This window comes from Bufo gargarizans, chromosome 2 (assembly GCF_014858855.1).
Source record: "Bufo gargarizans isolate SCDJY-AF-19 chromosome 2, ASM1485885v1, whole genome shotgun sequence".
Lineage (NCBI taxonomy): Eukaryota > Metazoa > Chordata > Amphibia > Anura > Bufonidae > Bufo > Bufo gargarizans.
This window is the reverse complement of record NC_058081.1, coordinates 337,042,921-337,066,936: the sequence shown is the minus strand read 5'-3', so window position 1 is coordinate 337,066,936 and position 24,016 is coordinate 337,042,921. Positions and strand designations below refer to the sequence as shown.

Sequence of the window (24,016 nt, the reverse complement as noted above, 5' to 3'; positions counted from 1 at the left end):
TAATCCTCAAAAATACAACTTGCCTAATAATTCTGCACTCCCTGTACAGATAGATACTCAAGTCTCTGCTGTGGTACTCTGCAGCTCCTCCAGGGTCACCTTAGGTCTATCTGATTAATGCCCTCCTTGCCCGGTCCGCGAGTTTGGTGGGCGGCCGTCTCTTGGCAGGTTTGCTGTTGTGCCATGTTCTTTCCATTTGGTTATGATAGATTTGATGGTGCTCCTGGGGATCATCGAAGATTTGGATATTTTTTATACCCTAACCCTAACTTGTACTTCTCAACAACATTGTCCCTTACTTGTTTGGAGAATTCCTTTAAGCAAATGGCATCACTAACCAAACACTGCCATGAAGACAAAGTGTTGCAGCCTCTGGGGTCTTTCAAAAAAGGTGTGTATATGTAATGACAGATCATGTGACACTTAGATTGCACACAGGTGGACATCGTGTCACTAAATATGTGACTTCTGAAGGTAATTGGTTGCACCAGAGCTTTTTATGGGCTTCCTAACAAAGGGAGTGAATACATACACACTACACACATGACAATTTTCTGTTTTCTATTTCTAAACAATAGTTTTAGTTTTTTCTCATTTAACTTCACCAACTTAGACTATTGTGTTCTGATCCATCACATATAATTCAGATTAACAAAACATTGAACAATGTAACAAAACAAGAAAAAAGTCAAGAGGTGTGAATACTTTTTTAAGACGCTTTATATTCCTACCACTCATGAACATAAATTCAGCTTTAAGCCAGACTCTCTAGATGTTCCACCCTTGAAATACGAAACATGTATGCCATTTTATTAAACTAGGCAAAGTATGAGTTCCCACCCTTCAGATGGAAATATTTGCTCAGCAATCTTACTCAATGGAGATTCTGAGAAAACAAATTATTATTGTCAATGCCTATTGTCATTTAACACATGAATTCCAATAAACTGACCAATAAATAAAGCAGGTCAAAATAAGCATAAAAGGAATGCAGGAACTTGTTGCTGATGTGCATGACCAGTCTTCTCTCTTTTTGCATTTATGAAACCCCATGGATGGCTTTCATAGCCTTATCGGAATTTGGGTCGCTCATTGATGGAATGTCAAAAGAGAACTCTGTGTAGTCAGTTTGTATACTGCGAACAACACAAATTCGCTTTAAGGCATCATCTAAGTATGATGTCTAGATTGGGTTTGTTTTGTATGGTTTGTATGTTTTTTCCTGCCTCTTTGTTTCCATCCTTTCTTTCCTTCCTATCTAAAGAGGAAAGCTCCTTCGGTTCTCATTTCTGGATTAGCCATTTCTTACGGCCCTCAAAATCTTTTGCCTATCTAAACTATTAATCTTGCTTTAGTTGTAACATGTAATCACTTGTGCGTATGTAGTGTAGTGTGGTGATGTTGATATATTGAGTTGTATTGTGTACATAATGACTGTTGAGCTTGGATGAAGCTTTTATTTCTTGAAAATCCTTAATAAAAACAGATTATATACAAAGTAAGCATAAAATGAATCCTGTTTTTTTCTGTCTTGTCTACCTGCACCGTGATATAAAAAGAAGTTTCAGACAGAGATTCTTGATGGATGTTAAATTTGTATTTTGAGCGGTGATATATAATAAGTAAATGAACTCCACTAGCTCAGCCACTTGCCTAAAATGCAACCCCTAGAAGGGTAGAACATTAATGGTGATGGAAGAATGTGGATGTTATGCCTCATAAACATTTCATAAACTATGGGGTAGGGACAACACTTGCCTTCTCCGCAGCAGCAATTTCTTTTCCCAGGCTGATGGCAACACATATCTGTGGAAAGAATAAATGAAGGGTTGTCACAGCACTCCAATGGGTTTGACTAGATAAAATTGAAGCTTTGGAATAAAAGGTAACGATTCAAAAAAGTTTGAAGAATAGTTTTCTTTTATTTCAGAACAATTGCAAAATGATGCTCAGCATTTATACTCTACTTCATTAGAATTCATGGTTCATCTTAGACGTATAGGAAATGAGATTCACATGCCTATTTTTCTGTCAGTACGTCAAAGAAGTTTACTGCAGAAATTTATGTAAAGAGATACAAAAGAAGGCAATGTATGCTTTAGTCATAAAGTTTAGAACATTCAATACGATAATTCATGAAAAAGCGAATAGATGTTTTACTAAAGCAGCCTGTTATGGCTTCTACAGCATGTCTAGAATGTGCAGAAAATATGCTGTCCCATGCTGGCACAATAGTGTAAGCCCATCTCAAACGTGTTCTAGGAGGTTGAGATCTTGGGACCATGCAAACTACAAAGCATATAGTTGCAAGAAAAAATAAATAAATAATTTAGAATGACTTGGTTCTGCATTGATTACTATACTAATAAAATGTGTTTTGACTCTTACAATCACAATTATAGACAAACACAAATATTTGTATCGTTCATGCTTTCTGTGAGCACACTTAGTAAACACCCACAGCGCAAGGAGAAAATGTAAGTGAACCTCTATGTGACTTTTCCAAGACCTAACTAGGCAAACTGTCTTTCAATTAAGGTTATGAGATTGGAAATGTGGGTTCACAGGTGTTTTGCCCATTATATTAGGCACAAAAAGCCTAGTTCGTGACAAATCTGTTCTTCTCAAGAAAGATTGGTTATTGTGCATCATGATGCAACTTTAAGAAAATGTGTTATAGAGAGGCACGAAAGCATTGATAAAGACCTGGGTGTACATCAATTCATGATTAGTCAAGTTATCTACTAAGGGGGGGTATTGGGTTATAGTTGGGCAGGGAGGGTTGGGCCTATGTTCGTTAATTACAATGGACGGGAAGGTGGTTTGTACATGTTATACTGTGTAACTAGATTAATTGATCTTCGGTGCATCTTATGATATGCCTGTTGACATGCTACATACTCATGGAAGTTATTCTGTGGCAGATCATTTAATACTATGATACTACTGTTATCAACTGATGCATGTATAATGTGCAGGCTGTTTTCCTTCTCTGTATTTTTGTGATTTTCAGAAAATGTCAAATAAAAATTATCTGATTAAAAAAAAAAAAGACAAGTTATCTACACCCGGAGAAAATCCAGCACTGTTGCCACTGGTGGGCATACTGTTAAGATCACTCCAAGAGCACATATGGATGTTCCACAGTGCGTCTGGTAAAATGTTCTATGGACAGATGATGTGTGACAAATGTGGACCTTTTTAGCACAAATACCCAAACATATGTTTTGAGGAAAAAGAACAATGCACACCAACATCAAAACCTCAGCGTAACTGTGAAGTATGGAGGAGGGGGCATGTGACCCCGTAGGTCAGCAGCCAACTACACAGAGAATTACTCTAAGGCCTAGTTCACACGAACGTTTTTTTTGCGGGTGTACGGGCCGTTTTTTTGTGTTCCGTATACGGTCCGTATACGGAACCATTCATTTCAATGGTTCCGCAAAAAAAACGGAATGTGTTCCGTATGCCTTCCGTTTCCGTTTTTCCGTTCCGTTGAAAGATAGAGCTTGTCCTATATTTGGCCGTAAATCACGGGTCGTGGCTCCATTCAAGTCAATGGATCCGCCAAAAAAACGGAACACATACGGAAATGCATCCGTATGTCTTCCGTTTCCGTTCCGTTTTTTCTGAACCATCTATTGAAAATGTTATGGCCAGCCCAATTTTTCCTATGTAATTACTGTAAACTGTACATGGCATACGGAAAAACGGAACGGAACAACGGAACGGAAACGGAAACACAACGGAACTCAAAAACGGAACAACGGATCCGTGAAAAACGGACCGCAAAAAACTATAAAAGCCATACGTTCGTGTGAACTAGGCCTAAGAGGCAGTGGCCTGGTGTGTTTCCTACAGCGAAGACCAGATCCCTGTATAAGCTGTTAAAGGGTGAAAACCAGGGAGCAGCCCGGATAACACCCTTAGGTTTAGCCCAAAGCCAGATTCATTGGTGTGCACAGTGGTTCCACAAACACTGCCAGTAACAGTACTGTTCTACTCTCGGTATCCAGGATAGCCTAGATGCATGAAGCTATAAAGGAATCAAGATTGTCACATCAGTACACTGAATCCGTTTTCTTCCAATGTATTCTCACTGTGCTCACAAAGCAAATTTAATTGTTCATTCCTTACACAGCCACCGTTAGCTTGAAATGTTGGCTTCCTAATTCCAAACTTTCTATTAGGCCTCAAGCACATGGCCTATGCTTGGCCGTTCCGTGCTTTGGGGCCCGCAAATTGCGGTCCCTAATACACAGGCAACATATGTGCGGCTGTGCAGACAGATCCAGACCCATTCAACTCGAATATGTCAGTGATCTGTCGGCAGCGCAAAAAAATAGAAAAAGATCTATTTTTTAGTGGTGCGGAGGCACGGAAAGAAACGCCACGGGAGCACTCAGTAGTGTTTCTGTGGGGTTCCGTGCCTCCATTCCGCACTGCACCTTCAGGATTGCGGACCTGTTAAAGTGAATGGGTCCGCATCCGTGATGCAGTGTGCACACGACCAGGGCCCATATAATGCGGACCCACTGTTTGCAGGCGGCAATACGGGCACGGCCGTGTACATGAGGCCTTAGGGTGATACAGAACAAAACGGTATTCATCAGACTAGACAATATTTATAGTTCTCTATGGATAAGTTTTATGTGTCCATTTGAAAGTTCCCTGTTCTTATTCTTCATTTAAAGAGGACCTGTCACCACTCCTTACAGGACTGTTTTATTACATTTTATTCCTCATGCAGTACTGATTCTGCAGCATCTTTTCTATGCTGTTCTGTTCCTCAGTTACTGATGCTAGAAGTGCCTAACTGGTATTGCCCAGTTGCAGTTTCATAAATAAACTTCTAGTAGCAATAACTGAGGACTAAGGGCTCTTTCACACTTGCGTTCTTTTCTTCCGGCATTGAGTTCCGTCGTCGGGGCTCTATGCCGGAAGAATCCTGATCAGTTTTATCCTAATGCATTCTGAATGGAGTGAAATCCGTTCAGGATGCATCAGGATGTCTTCAGTTCCGGAACGGAAAGTTTTTTGGCCGGAGAAAATACCGCAGCATGCTGCGCTTTTGCTCCAGCCAAAAATCCTGAAGATTTGCCGCAAGGCCGGATCCGGAACTAATGCCTATTGAAAGGCATTGATCCGGATCCGGACTTAAGCTAAACGTCGTTTCGGCGCATTGCCGGATCCGACGTTTAGCTTTTTGTGAATGGTTACCATGGCTGCCGGGACGCTAAAGTCCTGGCAGCCATGGTAAAGTGTAGCGGGGAGCGGGGGAGTAGCATACTTACCGTCCGTGCGGCTCCCAGGGCGCTCCAGAGTGACGTCAGGGCGCCCTAGGCGCATGGATGACGTGGTCGCATGGCACGTCATCCATGCGCATGGGGCGCTCTGACGTCATTCTGGAGCGCCCCGGGAGCGGGAGCCGCACGGACTGTAAGTATACCGCTCCCCCGCTCCCCGCTCCTACTATGGCAACCAGGACTTTAATAGCGTCCTGGCTGCCATAGTAACACTGAAAGCATTTTGAAGACGGTTCCAGCATGCTTTCAGTACACTTGCGCTTTTCCGGATCTGGCGTGTAATTCCGGCAAGTGGAGTACACGCCGGATCAGGACAACGCAAGTGTGAAAGAGGCCTAAGACAGAATAGAGTTATATAAAAAGATGCTCCAGAATTTTATTGCATGGAGAATGCAAGTAGTTACTAAAACAGGGATGTCAGAAGAGGCGACGGGTCCTCTTTAAGGTTTTGTTCCCAGAAATAACATTTATCATCTGATGGGAACAGCTGAGTGCTGTATATCTCAGCCATTCCAATATACTGTACCATACTATGAACGGAGTGGCCAAATGAATGCTTTACACAAAAATTCTCCCTCCCTGCAATGAAGAGGAAGGGTCACTGAGCATCTCTGTTTTAGTAACTGGTGGGGGCCCTAGGGCCGGTGCCCCTAGCAATTGCACAATCTTTACCAATAGTGTGGATAGATGTTATTTGTGGAAGAACTCCTTTAACAAAACAGGAATGCAGTGCCCAGCATATTGCTATTATTCAGATAATGTTTGATTAACCTGTTTAGTAGATGCACTGAATACAATGCTAATGCTACGTACACAAATTTGATCAATGACAACAGATCCACAAAAATCAACAGGATCTGCAAAGAACCTAATGTGTATCAGGACCTCCATACAGTCTGACACTGGGTTCCTAAAAGCCTGATCCTGTCAGGAGATTCTCTACCACTACCACTGAATTTACCATGCTGAAAGATAAGGGGATCATGTGAAGAGCATTAATATATGAATACATCCTTTTTGTGTCTTTTAAATTTTTACCTCCGGGTTCTTAAATGTTTTTTAAAGTGTGTGTTGTCTTTTCTTGCATCAGTATAATAAAGTTTTTCATATATTGCCTATATCTTGGGTGTGCACATCTTTCATATATCCCTTTGTTCTGCTTGCTATGGTATTGTATCGATACATAAGTTGCACTCCGCATTTGTAGGGCTGTGTTCATTTTGTTTTCTATACTACTCATCCTGAAAAGAGTATTAATGCTTATGGGGAGGTCAGCTCGACAACCCAATACTCCTGAACATTACATCAGAGCCCATAGTACTAGAGCCTTAAATATGATACATTCAAATATTAATCAAATGACATAAGAAACATAATAACCATACTACTATTCAAAGCAGCTCTGCCATGCTTGTCTTCTCTTACAGGTGTCCTATAGGTTTAGATAAATTAAACTAACACAGTATTTGTAGAGCTTACATTTTCTGATATACACTAAAAATTCTGTCTCCAAGTGCTGACCTCATATATTCACCCATACAAGGCATTCGGAAAGTCTTCAGACCCTTTAACCTTTTTTTTTTGTTACGCTGCAATAATTGTGCCAAAATAAAAGCTCTAGTTTTTCCCCATCATTCTGTACTTAATACCCCATAATGACAAAGTAAAATCTGAATGTTAGAAATCTTTGCTAATTTATTGAAAAAGAAAAAACTAAAATATTGCATTTTAAGTATTCATTTACTCAGTACTTAGCTGAAGGACCTTAGGCAGTGATTAGAGCCTCCAGTCTTCTTGGGTATGATGCCACAAGGTTTGCACACCTGGATTTTAGGACTTTCAGACATTCTTCTCTGCAGATCCTTTCAAGTTCTGTCAGGCTGATGGGGACAGTCAGTTAAAAACCACTTTTAGGTCTCTCCAGAGATATTAGATTGGGTTCAAGTCAGGGCTCTGGCTGGGAAACTCAAGGATATTCACAGAGTTGTCCGTAAGCCACTCTTGTGTTTTCTTGGCTGTGTGCTTAGCGTCATTGTCTGGTTAGAAGGTGAGCCTTCGGCCCAGTCTCGATCAGGTTTTCATTAAGAATACCTCTGTACTCCATTCAGCTCTCCCTTAAGCCTTACCAGTCTCCCTGTCCAGCCACTGAAAAACAACCCCACAGCATGATTCTGCGACAACCATGCTTCACTGCACGGATTGTATTAGGCAGGTGATTGACACCTACAATTGAGGCTAAAAAGTTCAACCTTGGTTTCATCTGATCAGAGAATCTTGTTTCTCATAGTCTGAGTGCTTTAGGTGTTTTTTTTTTAAACTTCAGGTTGGCTTTCATATGTCTTTAACTTGAGGAGAAGCTTTCTTGGCCACTCTGCCATAAAGCCCAGATTGATGGAATGCTACAGTGATGGTTGACCTTCAGGAAGTTTCTCCCATCTGCACAAATGATCTTTGGAACTCAGCCACAGTGACCATTGGGTTCCTGGTTACTCCTCTTACCAAGGTCCTTCTCCCCCAAACACTTAGTTTACTGGAGTGGCCAGCTCTAGAAAGAGTCTTGGTTGTTGTAAATTTCTTCCATTTAAGAATTCTGGAGTCCACTGTGCTCTTGGGAACTTTCAGTGCAGTAAAAATATTTTGTACCCTTCTCCATATCTGTGCCTCCATACAATCCTGTCTCCGAGCTCTACAGGCAGTTCTTTCCTCCTCATGGATTGTTTTTTGCGCTGATATGCATTGTCAGCTATGAGAGCTTATATAGGCAGGGGTGTTCGTTTTTCCTTTTTAATACATTTGCTAACAATTTCCCAAAAAATGTTTTTACTTTCTCATTATGGGGTATGGAGTACAGATTAATGGGGAAAACTTTATTTTATTTATATATGCAAAAGACTGCAACATAAAATATGAGAAAAGTGAAAGGGTCTGAAGACTTTGCAAATACATTGTAGGTGGGAGATATAGGAACATAAAAACCTAAATACGTATTCCTTTTTTAAATAAGTTTTCTGGGAATAAATACTTTGCAGTGATGCCTGCCTCCGCTTTGGAAAGAATTATACTTACCTGTTCCCTGGCCCTCCAGTTCTGTGCTCAGGCTCCCATGTGTCCATTTTCTGGTCTGCGGCTTGTTTACTTTCTACCTGGCATCAGTATGGTCACCGGCTCTGCTGCAGCTAATGACTGGCTTAAGCAGTCATATACCCACCAGAGAAATGTCACTGCTGAAGCAAGTGGTTGGCTGCAGTGGAGCAGGCAACCATATCCATGCCGGGGAGCAAGTAAAAAAAATGGCATGTGCAAGATGGACATGCGACAACCAGTGTGCAGGATCTGATGAGTGGGGAGCAGGTAAGTACAATTCTTTTCATGGTGGAAGCAGGCTACAGGCATCACTGAAATGTTGTTTATTCCCAGACAACCCCTTTAAGATCTAAATCTACACAGTGACACCTCAAAAACCGCAAACTAGGGTGCTTGTGAACCAATCTGTGTTATGAAAATCTACAAAAAAATTCCTTATCCATATTAAAGGCTACAGACACCATTGGAGCTAATTTTTATTATTGCAATCTATGTATTTTGGCCTAAAAATCAATTTTTCAATTGGTCTTTCTTAAAAAAACATTAACAGTCTTTCCCCTATAGCTTTCAGTTTCACAGAATCTGCAAACTGTTGCTTCTCCTTCTCATTGAATTTATCAAAAATCTGATATATCTATCTGTAGCCCTTATCTTTACTTTCCTAACAGCTCATAAACTCATGTAAACTAAATTCAAACAAACATTCATCAAAACAGTGGCTGAATATTTAATCTTTAGCCCAACATAAGTATAATGCAATAATTAAAAAAAGACTGCTCACAAGAATGTCCATAGCCTTTAAAGTTTTTTTTCCCAATACTTATATATTAATGGTCTATCTTTAGTATAAGTCATCAATATCAATTCCATGGGAGTCCAAGACCCCAAAGACCAACTGTTTTGGGCAGCTGCTGTTGCACAAGGTTCTGAACGCTGCGTAGTAGCTGCAACTGGGTACTGCAGCTCGGCTCCTATTCAAGAAAATGGCAGCAAAGCTGCAGTATGCCAGTGCCGCAAACTACACAGTGACTGGATCCTTCCATCCACTATATACAGTTTCCAGTGTCGACATGTTTCCGAAACAACTGATCGGTGGGGGTGCCAGGTACCAGACTCACCAATCTGATATTGATGACCTATCCTGAGGACGTCATCAATTTTTAAAGAGGCTCTGTTAAAATGATCAACCCTATTAAACCATACTGCCTATTAGGGCTCATCATGTTGATTAAAACGATACCTTTCTTTTGTCTGTATGCCAAACATCTGCAGAGATATCTGGGTTTCTATTCATTTGCAAATGAACAAGTTGGATTACCAAGGGATGGGGCTGAATCCTTTAAGCACTGCTTTGTAACACCCCCTGTGCCCTGCACACTCCCCCTCCCATTGATTGACAGGGTTAGGCATCAGCATGCTGAGGGCAGAGCTGTGTCCTAGCATATACATATCATATGCACAAGGCACAGGGGGTGTTACAAGGCAGTGCTCAAAGGATTCAGCCCCACCCCCTGGTGCTCCAATTAGCTAACTGAATATGAATAAAAATACAGATATCTCTGCGGCTGTTTAGCATACAGACAAAAATGTATTGTTATGGCAATGTACAACCACACACATTATACACACATCTCTGCAATATTCAAAATGCGGAATCAGCAAGCGCTTTTTTTCACAGTTTTTGACGCTTTTTTTTAACCAATGGGTGTTTAATATAAAACTGCGTTTTCAGCTTGAGGTTGTTGGCTTAAGTACAAAAAAATCACCTAGACAAGTACGGGGCCGATTTTTTGATATTTTCCATTCATTTCAGTGGGATATTTAGCATGGATTCTGCCCCAAGATAGGGCATGCTGCTTCTTTTTTCCACAGGTAAAAAAAGCTAGTGTTGCTTCCCACTAAGATGAACGAGAGGCTGTTCTGAGGCACTTTTGGAGCTGATTTTGAGGCAGAAACATGCCAAAATCAAAGCCAAAAAACTCTGAACTGGCCCTTACAAGCCTTATACTGTCTTCTTGGTTTGGCCCTTCCTACTCTTGACATCATCAAAGGTCCTTCAGCTGCAGTTTAATCAAAGCTTTTTTCTCCTTTATTGTTTTCTAGCAAGATTTTTAGCAAGTGCATCTTTAGTCCACAAAATATGGTATATTTACAATTTACCTGTGTCATGATAATTCACTTTGCAGTTGGGATCATCATACAGTAGATAGGCAGAAAAGTGTTACTGCTGTGAAACAGAACTTAATATAACATTTATGATGTTGGAAATATAATGTATGCACAGACCTTTTCACCCTCCGTGTTACTTTCCAGGACATAGGCACTCAAGGATTGGTCTCCAGATGCTTCAGGGGTGCAAACAACAAATCCCACTAAACGCTTGTTCTCTAGATGGGCAGCAAATTGTGTTATGTTTTCAAGATCAAACTGGTGAAACAAAAAATAAAGTCATATGAATATCAAAATTTCCATAGCCAATTATATTCCATGACTAGCAGCAATGGATTTTATGGTAATATATAAAGGGGCTGTCTCACCTAGAACATTGGTGGTATATCATTAGTATATGCCACCAATGGCAGATGGGTGTGGGTCCCACCTCTGGGATCTAGAATGGAGCACCCCTCTAGAACAGAGCGCCCAAAGTTCGGGATAGCGCATCATGTATGTGAGGCCGCCATCCTTTAATTTCTATGAGAGCGCTGAAAATAGTCAAGCAGTGCAGTTGGCTGTTTTCAGAAGTTCCATAGAATGAATGGAGGGCGCACCGTGCAAGTGCGGTGACCGCTCCACTCCATTTACTTCTATGGCAGTGCTGGAAATAGCTGAGCCGCTGCTCAGCTATTTTCGGCACTCCCTTAGAAATGCGCAGTACAGTCTTGTTCTCTTTGGGAGGTTTGTTCTAGAGATAGGTGCGGGTCCTAGACCTGTCACCTTTCCCAACATCTCGGTTTTAGTAAATAATTGTATTCCCCATGAAATAATTCTGGAACATATTTTTTTTTATAACTGTATGTTGTGTCATTTCCCTGTTATTCCCCCTAGAAATGTATAACTAAAAACGGTGCGTTAGCAGTGTTCTTACACAGTCACACACTGTTCACTCAGTGCTTCTAATGCCAGACTGTGTAAGGGGACACACCATTGACAAGGTGGATTAGTATTGCCTAGTTGCAAATGTATTTATTAATTTCTAGGAAGAATAACACATAACACAGGACCCACATAACACAGAGTTTTAATAAGGGATGCTCCAGAATTATGAATGAAATACAATTATTTACTAAAACAGACATGTCAGTATAAGGAGGAGAGCAGAAAGGTCTGCTTTAAAGAACACCTGTCACCTGTATGAGCAGCACCTGCTAGGTAAAGTCGGGTTAAAGTTTAGGACTGTACAATTCAGCAGCAAGGTGATTTGGATAAACAAAGTGCCAAGAGTTCTGAAAATACTTTTTATTCAAATAAAAGCTAATTTTTCACTTTAATGAGCCTGTATGCATTTCCAGAGAAGAGTGGATTTCTCAGACTAAACAGCCAAGTCAGTCAGGACAGCCACACCTGTTAAATTTATTGTATTGGAAATAAACACCTCTGTAAACACTATTTAAACAAAATGGGTAAAACTGAAGATGGCTGTAAGCAATTAAAATGACAAGTGATCGGTTATTTTAAATATTAAACCTGTAACTCTTCAAGAAAAAACGTCAAACACATTATGTTATTTAGGAAATAGCGTGATCTTCAGCTTCCTCCTTCCCAAGCGCGCATTTAGGGGGGCGGGGGGTGGATTATACAAATACATACAGATATACAGATACAAGAAGGGGGGGATTATATCAAACTCATGTCTAGAAATGAGAGTGAATGGATTTACAATTTGAACAGTTTCGCACATACGCGACTGAACCAGGAGATAGAACTATTTGCTTTTTAGTGAATATATATTAGTATAAGAGAAGGAGAGGTAATAATACATACACATAATAAGGAAGAATATTGTGGAAGATATATTATAGTAAGATATTCAATAAAAAGGTTTGTGCAATTATAATTATACTCATACTTCTTGACCTTATAATAAAACATGTTATATAGTCAGGGACAGCATATATTGATGTAGGTGGTGGAGATAAGAGGAGAGATGGAAAGCGATCATGGCAGGTTTATGTCAGAATGATATTAGTTTCCAATTCCAAAGGGCTGCTTACTATGGAGACAGACGCCTATAAAACCTCAAGCGGTAAGAATCTTATGCCTGATGAAGGAATCCGAGTATTCCGAAACGCGTTGGTGGTGTGGACTCAGGAGGCATCCGTAGCTACAAGCGCGTGACGTCACACTGAAGGCCCGTTCTCCTGTGAAGAGCAGCGCGGCTTCTCCTTGCGCGCGCGAGCTACCGGCCAGAGCCGTGCGCTTGGGAAAGAAGAAGCTGAAGATCACACTATCTGCTATTTCTCTTTGCAAAATTAAAAATTGAAATCAATCGGAACAGGATTCAGACCATATCATCAACGGCAAGTACCGGTTGTGTTTCGTATATTCTTTGGATTTGTTTTATGTCAGCGCGGGCTTGTTTCGTTTGACTATTAGTATATCAGAACAATAGAAATAATGGAAGCAGTATTTCCATCAAATGACAAATGAATGCCACCGGATGGACCACACTGACTATAATAGGATCTAAATAAAAATGTAAAAAATTGAAATAAAAATGTATTCTATTGTGCTGGCATGAAAGCATCACATTCCCATTCCCTGAAAAGAGAAAAATGTACTTACACTTATCCTTATAACTTGTGTTTGTGGATCTATAAATCTGAAAGGTAAAATAAGTGTTAAATCCAAAATATAAAATAAGGATAATTCTATTAACAATTACAGAACACATACAAGAACACCGATTTTGAGCAAAGTATTGATAAGATACAGCTTAAAATGTACATCACATTGCATAAAAGCTTTGCAAGTGCAGGAAAACAAGTCAGAAAAGAATTTGGGCTACGAAAACTGTATTAGGGTACGCTCGAATCTGCGGCATGTATGATCCAGCAGAAATCCCGGCTGGACAATATAATTTGCATGACATGTAGGCTTGAGCGAATTGACCTTGGGATCATAGATCTGAAATTGTTTCGGTAAAATACTTCAATTTTAATGCTGTTTCCGTACAGTATTAAAATGTATTGGCTCTGTGGAGCCAAAGTTCACGTCGCCCAAAATCACGCGAGACTTAAGCGAATTACTACTGTATTCATATCTGCAAATTTAATAATAATTTAAAATAGCAATCCGAAGTAGGCTTTGGTACTGGCTGGTACCAAAGCCCACTTCGGCTCCACGGAGCCAATACATTTTGATGCTGTATGGAAACAGCATCACAATTGAAGCATTTGACTGAATAGACTTCGGATCTATGACCGAAGTCTAATACTATGAGCTGAAGCCTAATACTATGAGCTGAAGCCTAATACAACAGTTTTTGTCTGGCCGAAACCCGGCACTTATACCATAAAGCAACCGTATCACTGCCACACCCATTATAGTCAATGGAGATCTGGTGGTAAACTGTAGAATCTGGCAGACTCCACTGCTGGAACAGCCTGCTGGGTTCTTGATATATACGACAAATCCTGACAGGCCCAACAAATTTATAATAAAGTATTTCAGGTTTCCATTAGGGTTCCGGTAATTTTTCAGGGAAAAATGGTGCTCTGCCAGCTGCTCTATTCTTGCCATGAAATATACTGAAGACCCTGGGGCACTGGCGATATCTAATCTTGTGCTGCATAGAAAGAGTGGCACTTTTGTGTTGTAAAATGTACCTTATGCTTTTGCTGGTTACCATCAAGTGGGATTCTGTCATTCGAAATATATTATGAATCGCTCGCGCAGCCAAGACCTGTCTCATTGCTTCAAAGATAACCTGGTTGGTACGGTCTGTTTTTACTGCCATTGAGCCTAAAAAGCGAACTACAAACACCTGCTGCAAAAGTAAACCTGAAATACACAAAATACGATATAAAAGAAATAAACAGCATTCTGAACAATAGCTCCATAAAGACAAAAATGAGATTTTTGTGAACTCACCTTGTAAAATCTCTTTCTCGCTTTATTCATTGGGGGACACAGGACCATGGGTATAGCTTGCTGCTGCCACTAGGAGGCGACACTAGGCTGAAAGCTGTTTGCTCCTCCCCTGCAGGCTATACCCCCTCCAGCCTGGAGAGAGCATATCAGTTTGTGCTTCAGCAGTAGGAGAAACATACCGAAACAAAACAAAACAGGAAGACCACAGTCCAACCAAACAACCGAACCTGACCTCAGTCCCAACCGGTAACTTGGACCACTGGTCTCAGTAGAAACCAACAACAATGGGTGGGTGCTGTGTCCCCCAATGAATAAAGCGAGAAAGAGATTTTACAAGGTGAGTTCACAAAAATCTCATTTTCTCGCTCATATCATTGGGGGACACAGGACCATGGGACGTCCTAAAGCAGTCCCCAGGGTGGGAAAACCGCTGACTTCACCTCCACAGTCGAGCCACTACACTGCGGCCTGTAAGATCCTACGGCCAAGAGCAGCATCCGCCGATGCGAACGAATGCACCTTGTAGAACTTGGTGAAGGTGTGCAACGAAGACCAAGTCGCTGCCTTACACAATTGAGACGCCGAAGCGTGGTGAAAGTGTGCCCAAGAAGCCCCGACCGCCCTGGTCGAGTGCGCCGTGACGCCAGGCGGAGGAACCCTGCCTCTGGCGCGGTAGGCCTCGTGAATGGCCGATCTAATCCACCGAGCAATCGCCACCTTGGATGCCGCCAAACCCTTCCGAGGACCCTCCGGAACTAGGAACAGAGAGTCCGCTCGCCGAAAGGAGGCTACCGCGGCCAGGTAGATCCGTAAGGCCCGCACCACATCCAGACGATGAAGCGCCACTTCCCTAGGATGAGAAGGTTTAGGGCAAAGCGAGGGGAGGACAATGTCCTCATTGACATGGAACGCCGACACCACCTTCGGCAGAAACGACGGCACCGTCCGGAGCACCACCTTATCCTGATGGAACACCAAGAAAGGCTCCTTGCACGACAGTGCCGCCAGTTCCGACACCCGACGGATGGACGTAATGGCAACCAGGAATGCCACCTTCCACGACAACATGCGGAGGGAGACTTCCCTCAGGGGTTCAAACGGCTCGGACTGAAGTGCCACCAGCACCAAATTCAGGTCCCAGGAATGTAACGGCGGCCGATATGGAACCGCGGTGTGCGCAACACCCTGCATGAAGGTCTTGACGGGCCCCAGCACTGCCAGCGTACGCTGGAAAAAAATGGAAAGGGCCGAAACCTGCCCCTTCAGCGAACTTAGGGACAGACCCAGCTCCAAACCTGCTTGAAGAAAGGCCAACACCGTAGGGAGGGAAAAACTCCTGGAGGGGAGGTCCTTGTCCTCACAGAACTTCAAGAACGACCTCCACGTACGATAGTAGATCCTCGCCGAGGAGGGCTTCCGAGCCCTAACCATCGTTCGAACGACCGCATCCGAGAAACCCCTGTTCTTCAGCAGGAAGGTTTCAATAGCCACGCCGTCAAACGCAGCGTATGTAAACCCTGGTGGAAGACTGGGCCCTGCGAGAGCAGGTCGGGCCTGAGTGGAAGAGGCCACGGCGCGTCCCCCAGGAGCAGAACGAGCTCCGAGTACCAAGCTCGGCGCGGCCAGTCCGGGGCAATCAGGAGCGTTTGAACACCCTCCATCCTGATTCTGCGAAGAATCCGCGGTAGGAGCGGCAGTGGCGGGAATACATACAGAAACTTGAAGTCGCCCCACGGTGCCACGAGTGCGTCTACGTCGTAGACCATCGGATCCCTTGCGCGAGACAGGAAGCACGGGAGTTTGTGATTCAACCGAGATGCCATTAGGTCCACTTCCGGGCGACCCCACCGGAGGCAAAGGTCCTCGAACACCTCCGGGTGGAGAGCCCACTCCCCCGAATCCACCGGCGTTCAAGAAAGCCGCGGCCCGGACGGGATCCCTGGGAGGCTGGGAAGGGAAGAAACGGTTGGGGGGAAGGGACCTGAATTCTATTTTGTAGCCCGAGGAAACCACCTCGAGCGCCCATGCGTCCGGAATGTGGGCGTGCCAAATGTCCTGGAACAGGAGAAGGCGCCCCCCCACCTGAGAAGGTGGGGACAAACCTTCATGCGGAAGGCTGCTTACCTGGGGCTGCGCGAGGTTGCTGGGCACGTGGACGCCAAGCCTGCTGGGGCTTAAAGGATGGGCCCTTCCGCCGATCCTGGTTGGGTGGTCCCGCCGCGGAGGTGGGGGCTGAACGGGTGCCCGAGAAGCGGCGAAAGGACTGGAAGCGCGAGGACGCAGGCCTGGACTGAAAAGGCCGCTTCGCTTTGGGTTGGGGCAAATGGGTGCTTTTGCCACCCGTAGCTTCTGAGATTATGACATCCAGTTTCGGCCCGAAAAGCCGAGCCCCAGAAAACGGAAGCTTTAGGAGAGAACGTTTAGAGGAAGAATCAGCCTTCCAGGCCTTGAGCCATAACTCCCTGCGTACCGAGGTGGCGAGAGCTGAGGCACGAGCGACCATCGATCCAGCATCCAGTGCCGCTTCACAGATATATTTTCCCGCATGTGAAATTTGGAGCGCAGACAATTCGAGCTCAGCAGGCGGGAGGTTGGACAAAATGTCCTGGCTTAACCGGACGGACCACTCCGAAACCGCCTTAGCTACCCAGGCGGACGCAAAAATCGGACGCAGCGCCGAACCGCTCGCCGTAAAGATTGACTTGGAGAGCGACTCTACGCGACGGTCCACCGGGTCCTGGAGTGACGAACCATCCGCCACCGGAATGGTCGTAGATTTTGCCAGTCGAGCCACCGGCGGATCCACCTTCGGCGGGGAGGACCACAGTTCCACTGTCTCGCGTGGAAAGGGGTAGAGAAGGTCCAGGCGCTTTGGGATAACAAAACGCAAACCTGGCTGGTCCCAAGCCTTGTTAACCACAATAGAAAAATCCTCGTGCAACGGGAAAGCCTTAGGAGTCTGTTTCGCACGCAGAAACGACACCCCTTGTTGGCTAGTGGAGGGAAGATCCTCCTGAACCCGGAAGGTATCCCTTATTGCCGAAATCAGGCTATCCACCATGGAAGCAATCTGAGAAGAGTGCTCCAGATCCATATCCGCATCAGAATCCCCGAGCTCACCCTCTGACAGTGCGTCACCTAACAGGGAGGACGCCTGTGACTGGGATCCAGGAGCAGGGGGGGATGCAGAGGCGTCAGAGGAGGAACGGTTACCTGCTCTGGGGCGCTTACTAGGAGGTCTGCCTCTGGTTTGCGTGCAATGCGGTTGCGCGGATTGCACCGGTGGCGATTTATCTACCAAACGACCCAACAGAGAAAGGGTGGAATGGGAAACCTTAGAGAGGTCCTCCACTGCCCGAGACAGGGACCTTGCCCAGTCTGGTTCCCCCTGAACAGGGCGATCTAAGGCTTCTGTGGGCTGCAGTGTTCTAGGGGGATTGCTCTGCGCGGGCTTCTGACAAGCCGAGCACCGTGAGAGTGACTGGCCCCGAGGGAATTTGGCTGAACACACTGAACAGGCATAGTGAGTGGTCACACAGGTTGCCTGAGGGGGGTCAGTGGCTGGGTCAGACATGGTTTGATATCCTGCTGAACGGGGTATCTATCTCCTACCAGAGTGGAGCGGGAGCCAAGGTCCTGTGTCCACCACGCTGCGCTGAGAGGAAGAGGAAGTTTCAGCAGGGCGGGAGAATAAGCCACGCCCCCTGACAGCCCGGGAGCGGCAGGATAACGAAGAGGGCCGCAAGCGCCGCCCACCCCTGTGCACGTGACCGCAGCTGCGGCCAGCGTGCCTAAGTCCCCGATAATATGGCTGCTCAGAAGGGGCCGCTTCGCTGCAGCAGAGGGGAAGAGCCCGACACCGCCGTGCGGCCGCGAAGATCCCGGCGCGCCGCGAGTAGCGCATCTGCCCTGCGCAGTGCCGTCTGCGACCGCACGGAAGACGCTGCCGTGCGCGATGCAGCGGCGAAGAACAGAGGGAGACGGAGCGCACAGGTCCGCGACAGGTGCCGGCGGAACTCACCGGGTGCGGGAGCGTGGGCGGGCAGGCAGACGGGCGGGCGGGCAGGCAGACGGCGCTCAGGGGCACTGGTGCCGTGCAGTACGGCACGCCGTTATACTGTGAGTGGGGGGGGGGGGGGGGAGGCTAGGTGGAGACGAGTCACTTACCTATCTTTATCTGTAGACTTCACCCTCAGTTGAAACACCAGCAGGACCACCCTACGACCGCTGGCACAAGGCAACAGGGGTCCGGGCAGAAGAGGGCTGAAGAAAGGGTAGTCCTGTAGCTGGGAGGAAGCAGGGGAGCGAGGCTGCCCTGGTCCGCTTTTTCTTCTTGGGGCGGCAAGGCGGTGGACGAGGTACACCGGCCCGCCTCCCGGGGATGCAGGGACGCAAGCGACCCTGGACCCCCCATCCGGATTCTGGAAAAAATAAAAAATAAAATAAAATAATCAAAGTGCCACCCTGCAAAGCAGGGAGGTCTGCCTCCTACGACACTAAGCTAAAAACTGATATGCTCTCTCCAGGCTGGAGGGGGTATAGCCTGCAGGGGAGGAGCAAACAGCTTTCAGCCTAGTGTCGCCTCCTAGTGGCAGCAGCAAGCTATACCCATGGTCCTGTGTCCCCCAATGATATGAGCGAGAAATAATAATTCATAGTGAGTTTCAAATTGCTACCTTCATCTGTGGCATTGTCAAGTTTATCGTCAGATTCCCCAAACGGATTTGTACGTCTGAAATAACAATATTAATCAAAGGCTTATAAATTCAGTTCACAACTAGTGATAATAGTATCAAAACATCGGTAGAACATACCGGCTGCCTCTATTTTGGTCCTGGAATTCAGTGGCTGGTAGGACAATGTCAAACTGTATGGGGGTTCCAGGAGCTATTAACTGTTCAAGCTCTGGTTCCCTGGTGGCTTGCTCAGACAATGATTCATTGTGGGATGCAGTCCGCATGACGCTTTCGCTGTTCAGGTTCAATTCATAAATACAAATTTAATTTGACAGAAACGTAACATCATAAGGTTTTGATCTAAATCCAACATAAGTATTATATTTGACAAAATATGAAGTACCTTTGTGGAACGTTTTCGAGTTTTCTGTCAAAACTGGTGATAGGAGTTACAGCCTGCTGAGCTGTCTGATTAAGTCTTATGGCTACAGCCTATAGGAAAAAAAAATCTGTTTTATTTCACACACAAAAAAAAAAAAATCTAACTATTTGGAAATAAAACTCATTCATGAAAAGTACCTCAGGATTCTCAGAAAGGTAGATTTGCCTTGAAATATTGTTGATTGCAGAAATCCACTGAAAATGGAAAAGGAAGAGAATTTTACCCCATGCTACAACATGGATGCAACTTATTTTTTCCACCGTTTGTCTTTTTTCATATACTGTAGTTTTTGGATTGTAAGCTAGAAAAAACGAGATTTTTGTATAACTTACCAGTAAAATCTCTTTCTCGCTCTTTCCTTGGGGGACACAGAAGACCTTGGGTATAGCTCATCTCCCTAGGAGGCGTGACACTAAGTAAGAACTGTTAGCCCCTCCTCCACAGCTATACCCTCAGCCTGGAGAGAGAGACTGTCAGTTGCGTGTCCAAGTAGTGAAAACAAGGCAAAGTCCAAAAGTGGAACCAACAAGCCAACTACCCAACGGGTAAAACAAACCCGGAAACCGTGCAGAGAAGAACAAAGAATGGGTGGGTGCTGTGTCCCCCAAGGAAAGAGCGAGAAAGAGATTTTACTGGTAAGTTATACAAAAATCTCGTTTTCTCGCCCAGTTTCCTTGGGGGACACAGAAGACCTTGGGACGTTCAATAGCAGTCCAAGAGGGGAGGGACCACAGCACCAAGGCGAAGCACCCGAAGGCATCAAGAAACCGCCGCCTGCAGACCAGGCGGCCCAAGGCAGCAGACGCTGAAGCCCGAGTACGCACCCTGTAGAACCTGGTAAGGTGTGCAAGGAAGAAGTGACCGCCTTGCACAAATGCATGGCCGAAGCCTAATGCCTCTGACCCAGGAGGAACCGACAGCTCTGGTGAAATGAACGGTGACACCAAAAGCAGAACCCTGCCCTTGGTGCGGCAACCACAGCAATAGCCACTCTGAGAAAGAGGAGGAAAGCCACCCTGGATGCCGTCAACCTTTCGCGCGGACCTCCTGGAACCCAAGAGGCCGAACGTAGACAAGAGTCGGAGATCTCCAAGTAAAAAACTGCAAGGTCCAAACAACGTCCAAACCGGTGAAGTGTCCGTTCCCGGGGGTGGGAAGGGGAGGACGACTGCCTCGACGAAATGAAAGACAAACACCACCTTCAGAAGGAAGGAAGAGACGGAATGGAGAACAGCCCTGTCCTGGGGAAAGACAAAAGGCTCGGAACAAGAAGGGCCGCCACTCAGGCACCCGCCAGAGACACGATGGCTACAGAAACACAACCGTACAGGACAGAAGGAGTAGAGAGAACCACTGTAACGGCTCCAAGCGAAGATTGGAGCGCCAAGAGCCCAGTATGTAGGTCCCAGGGCGGTACCGGAGGGCAGCACAAAGGAACCCAAGAGCCGCTCCACGGAAGAAGGTCCAGACAGGCCCAGAGGGCCGGGGAACGCTGAAAGAAGAAGAAGGGCAGCGCTGACACCTGATACTTCAAGCGACAGAGTCCCAGTCCCAGTTCCAGGCCGGACTGGAGAAAAACAGAACCATGGAGAGAGAAAGGAAGAGCGGGGGAACGCCCAGCTTCCCACAGAACCCCAGGTAAAAACCTAAGTCCTCCAACAGATCCTGGACGAAACACGGCCAGGAGCGAACACTAGCGAGCCCACTAGAGTCGCCTGGGCAAGAGGGTGAAAACCCAATGATCAGGCGCAGACCAGTAACACGGGTAGAACGGTCGGTAGAACTGGTCCCGCCGGCCCCCGAGCAAGTTGTCCCGGATCCACCCTGAGTGGGGGAGCAGAAGGACAAACGGACAGGAACCGAAGGGTCCGTCCAGCAACCGCCAGATGCCAGGACAAGACAGGCTAAAACCCAAGCCGATGCAGTCACCACAGGAAGACGGACTACAGTCCCGGTGTGGGAGATCTGAAGACAATCTTGGCAAAAGGCAGTCCTCCCAAGCTACCGAGAAGGTAAGTCCATAGCAGAAACATTGCCTAGAATTGAAAACAAAAAAACAAAAACGCAATCTGCACCCAGCGGGAGGACAGAACGCCGTAGACCCGGTAACTAGGTACACAGCTAGTACAACCAGTGTGGACAAGGGGGACTCAAAGGGAACACCAGTACCATCCACATGAACAACCACGCTCTCCCCCGAGGGAAGGGCAGTGAAGGAACAGCCTCTGAAGCGCGGCCGGAACAGAAGCCACATCGGAGTGATCTGTACCGAGTGGGAGCCAAACCGACCGGCGAGAAAAGGCGGTCGAGACAGAGGCCGGCATAGGAGTGGGCAACAGAGAAGCCATAGAACAGCTCAAAAGCAGCACACCGCTACACTGAGACACCCGGTCCACCGCCTTGAATACCCTGAAGAACTCAAGGCGGAGGTCCTCCGGACCTGGGTAGGCGAGCACCCAAGAGAAGTTGGGTGACCTTCCCAAGAAGAGCAGCCCGAACCTGGTAGCAGATCAGACTGAAGCACCGAGGGCGCCAACCGGAAAGAATCATACCACACTGCACCCGAAGAGGAGGAAAAGGTACTAGGCGAGGGGACCGTAGTCCTGCCAGAGCCAACATAAAATGCGAAGGGCGCTGCAGACAGCACTCTCGACCATGTGACCACTAGCGCAGGGAAACAATGCCGCGGAAGGACGAATGGGTACGTATCTAGGAACCACGAACACTCCCCGGGCGGAAGGGCCAACGAAATGAGTGAGTACCACCCAGCTCGGTGCAGTAGCAAGCAGCAGAGCCCGTCTACTTAAATATAAGGTATTCATCTGTTGCTTATTGGACAACACCTTAGGCTCACACAGGTGGACAGAATGATCTCCTTAGAGAATAGTGCAAGGCTTGCTGCAAACACCGTCTCCCAAGAGAAAAAGTATGTCGCAGGGGGAAAGGAGGCATACGTACGAGTAGCCCCGTAAGCAGTGAGAAGGCTAACCCACCTACGGGACGAGAAGGCATACACGGCCCAAACAACGCACAAGAACGTCCGCTCACTGCAAAAATATCACTCAGCGAAGAAGGCCAGCCACAGAGTCCCACAGTATCTACGGAAGTGCAACTGAAAAGGAGTTATGCACAAGACTAGTAAGGTATGCGATAGAACGCAAACTGACCTCCTCGAAAGGGGGGGACATGTACCTGGCAAACTGCAGTCAGCAAGAGTGCAAGGGCCCGCCCCAAAAAGGGGGTGATGCCCAAGGTCGTAACTACGTCAGAGAAGTAGGGCATACCCTACTTCGCCCAGAAGGGTGCCATGCACATGGCCACACAGTATCCAGCAGGAACGCAGGAGGTCCACCTAGTGAAAGGGGGGTCATGCACAGGGCTATCCTAGCATTAAGTGAGTGTGCAACAATTCACCCAACACCGAAATTTTGTGAGAGTGCAACTACTCCACCAATGAAGGGGGAACATGAGCAAGTCCAGCACAGCACATACAAGGACAGCCTTGAATCCCGTGAGCGTGCAAAATTCCGCCCATGGAATGAGGGGTGGTCACGCACAAGGCCAGCACCGCATCCAATGGGAACACAAGCGTTCCACCCATGTTAGAAGGCCATGCTCAAGGCCAGCAATGTATCCGGTGAGAGTGTAGTATGCCGCCCAGAACACGAAGGGTGGGGGGGGGGCCATGCACATGGCCAGCATCGCATTCAGGGAGAGTGCGAGCAGCCGGTGAAAATGTGCGTATGTCACCTAAAGGAGGCATGCCCATGGCCGGCAGCGAATCCAGTGAGAGTGCGTACACCGCCCACGGAAGAGGGGTCATGCATATGGCCGGCAGCGGATCCAGAGAGAGTGCAAGCACCCCGCCATGCATAGGGTTCATGCACCTGGCCAACAACGTACCGGCGAGAGAACAACCACCGACCGAGGGAGTGTATGTATGCCGCCACCAGGGAAGGAGGCATGCCCAAGGCCGGCAGTGAATCCAATGAGAGTGCATCATACCGCCTATGGAAGGTGGTCATGCACATGGCTGGCAGTGAATCCAGTGAGAGTGCCGAATGCCGTCCACAGAAGGGAGTCATGCCTATGGCAGGCAGCGAATCCAGAGACAGTGCGGCGTTCCGCCTAAGGAAGGGGGTCGTGCACATGGCCAGCACCGAATCCGATGAGAGTGCAATATTCCGCCTAAGAAGGGGGTCATGCACATGATCGGCAACGAATCCAGTGAGAGTGTAGCGTTCCGCCTATGGAAGGGGTCACGCACATGGCCGGCAACGAATTGCCGTGTTCCACCTATGGAAGGTGGTCGTGCACATGGCCAGCACCGTATCCGGAGAAACTGCAGTAGGCCGCCAATGAAAGGGCGATCATGCACAAGGCCAACCCGCAGTTAAGGAGAGTGCAGTATCCCGCCA

The 24,016-nt window shown here is 46.4% G+C and overlaps 1 protein-coding gene across 2 annotated transcripts in view; it reads right to left on the bottom strand.

The window, feature by feature from the left end:
• Positions 1-24,016, bottom strand: part of APPL2 (adaptor protein, phosphotyrosine interacting with PH domain and leucine zipper 2) — a 99,823-nt gene that overhangs the window by 6,185 nt on the left and 69,622 nt on the right. For both annotated transcript variants that reach the window (XM_044280584.1, XM_044280583.1), the window contains exons 13-20: positions 19,736-19,792; positions 19,560-19,648; positions 19,295-19,450; positions 19,157-19,212; positions 14,216-14,390; positions 13,173-13,209; positions 10,677-10,817; positions 1,759-1,806 (exon numbers count right to left, since the gene is read on the bottom strand). In XM_044280584.1, the coding sequence (XP_044136519.1) occupies positions 1,759-1,806; positions 10,677-10,817; positions 13,173-13,209; positions 14,216-14,390; positions 19,157-19,212; positions 19,295-19,450; positions 19,560-19,648; positions 19,736-19,792 (759 nt within the window). The remainder of the gene's footprint in view (positions 1-1,758; positions 1,807-10,676; positions 10,818-13,172; positions 13,210-14,215; positions 14,391-19,156; positions 19,213-19,294; positions 19,451-19,559; positions 19,649-19,735; positions 19,793-24,016) is intronic.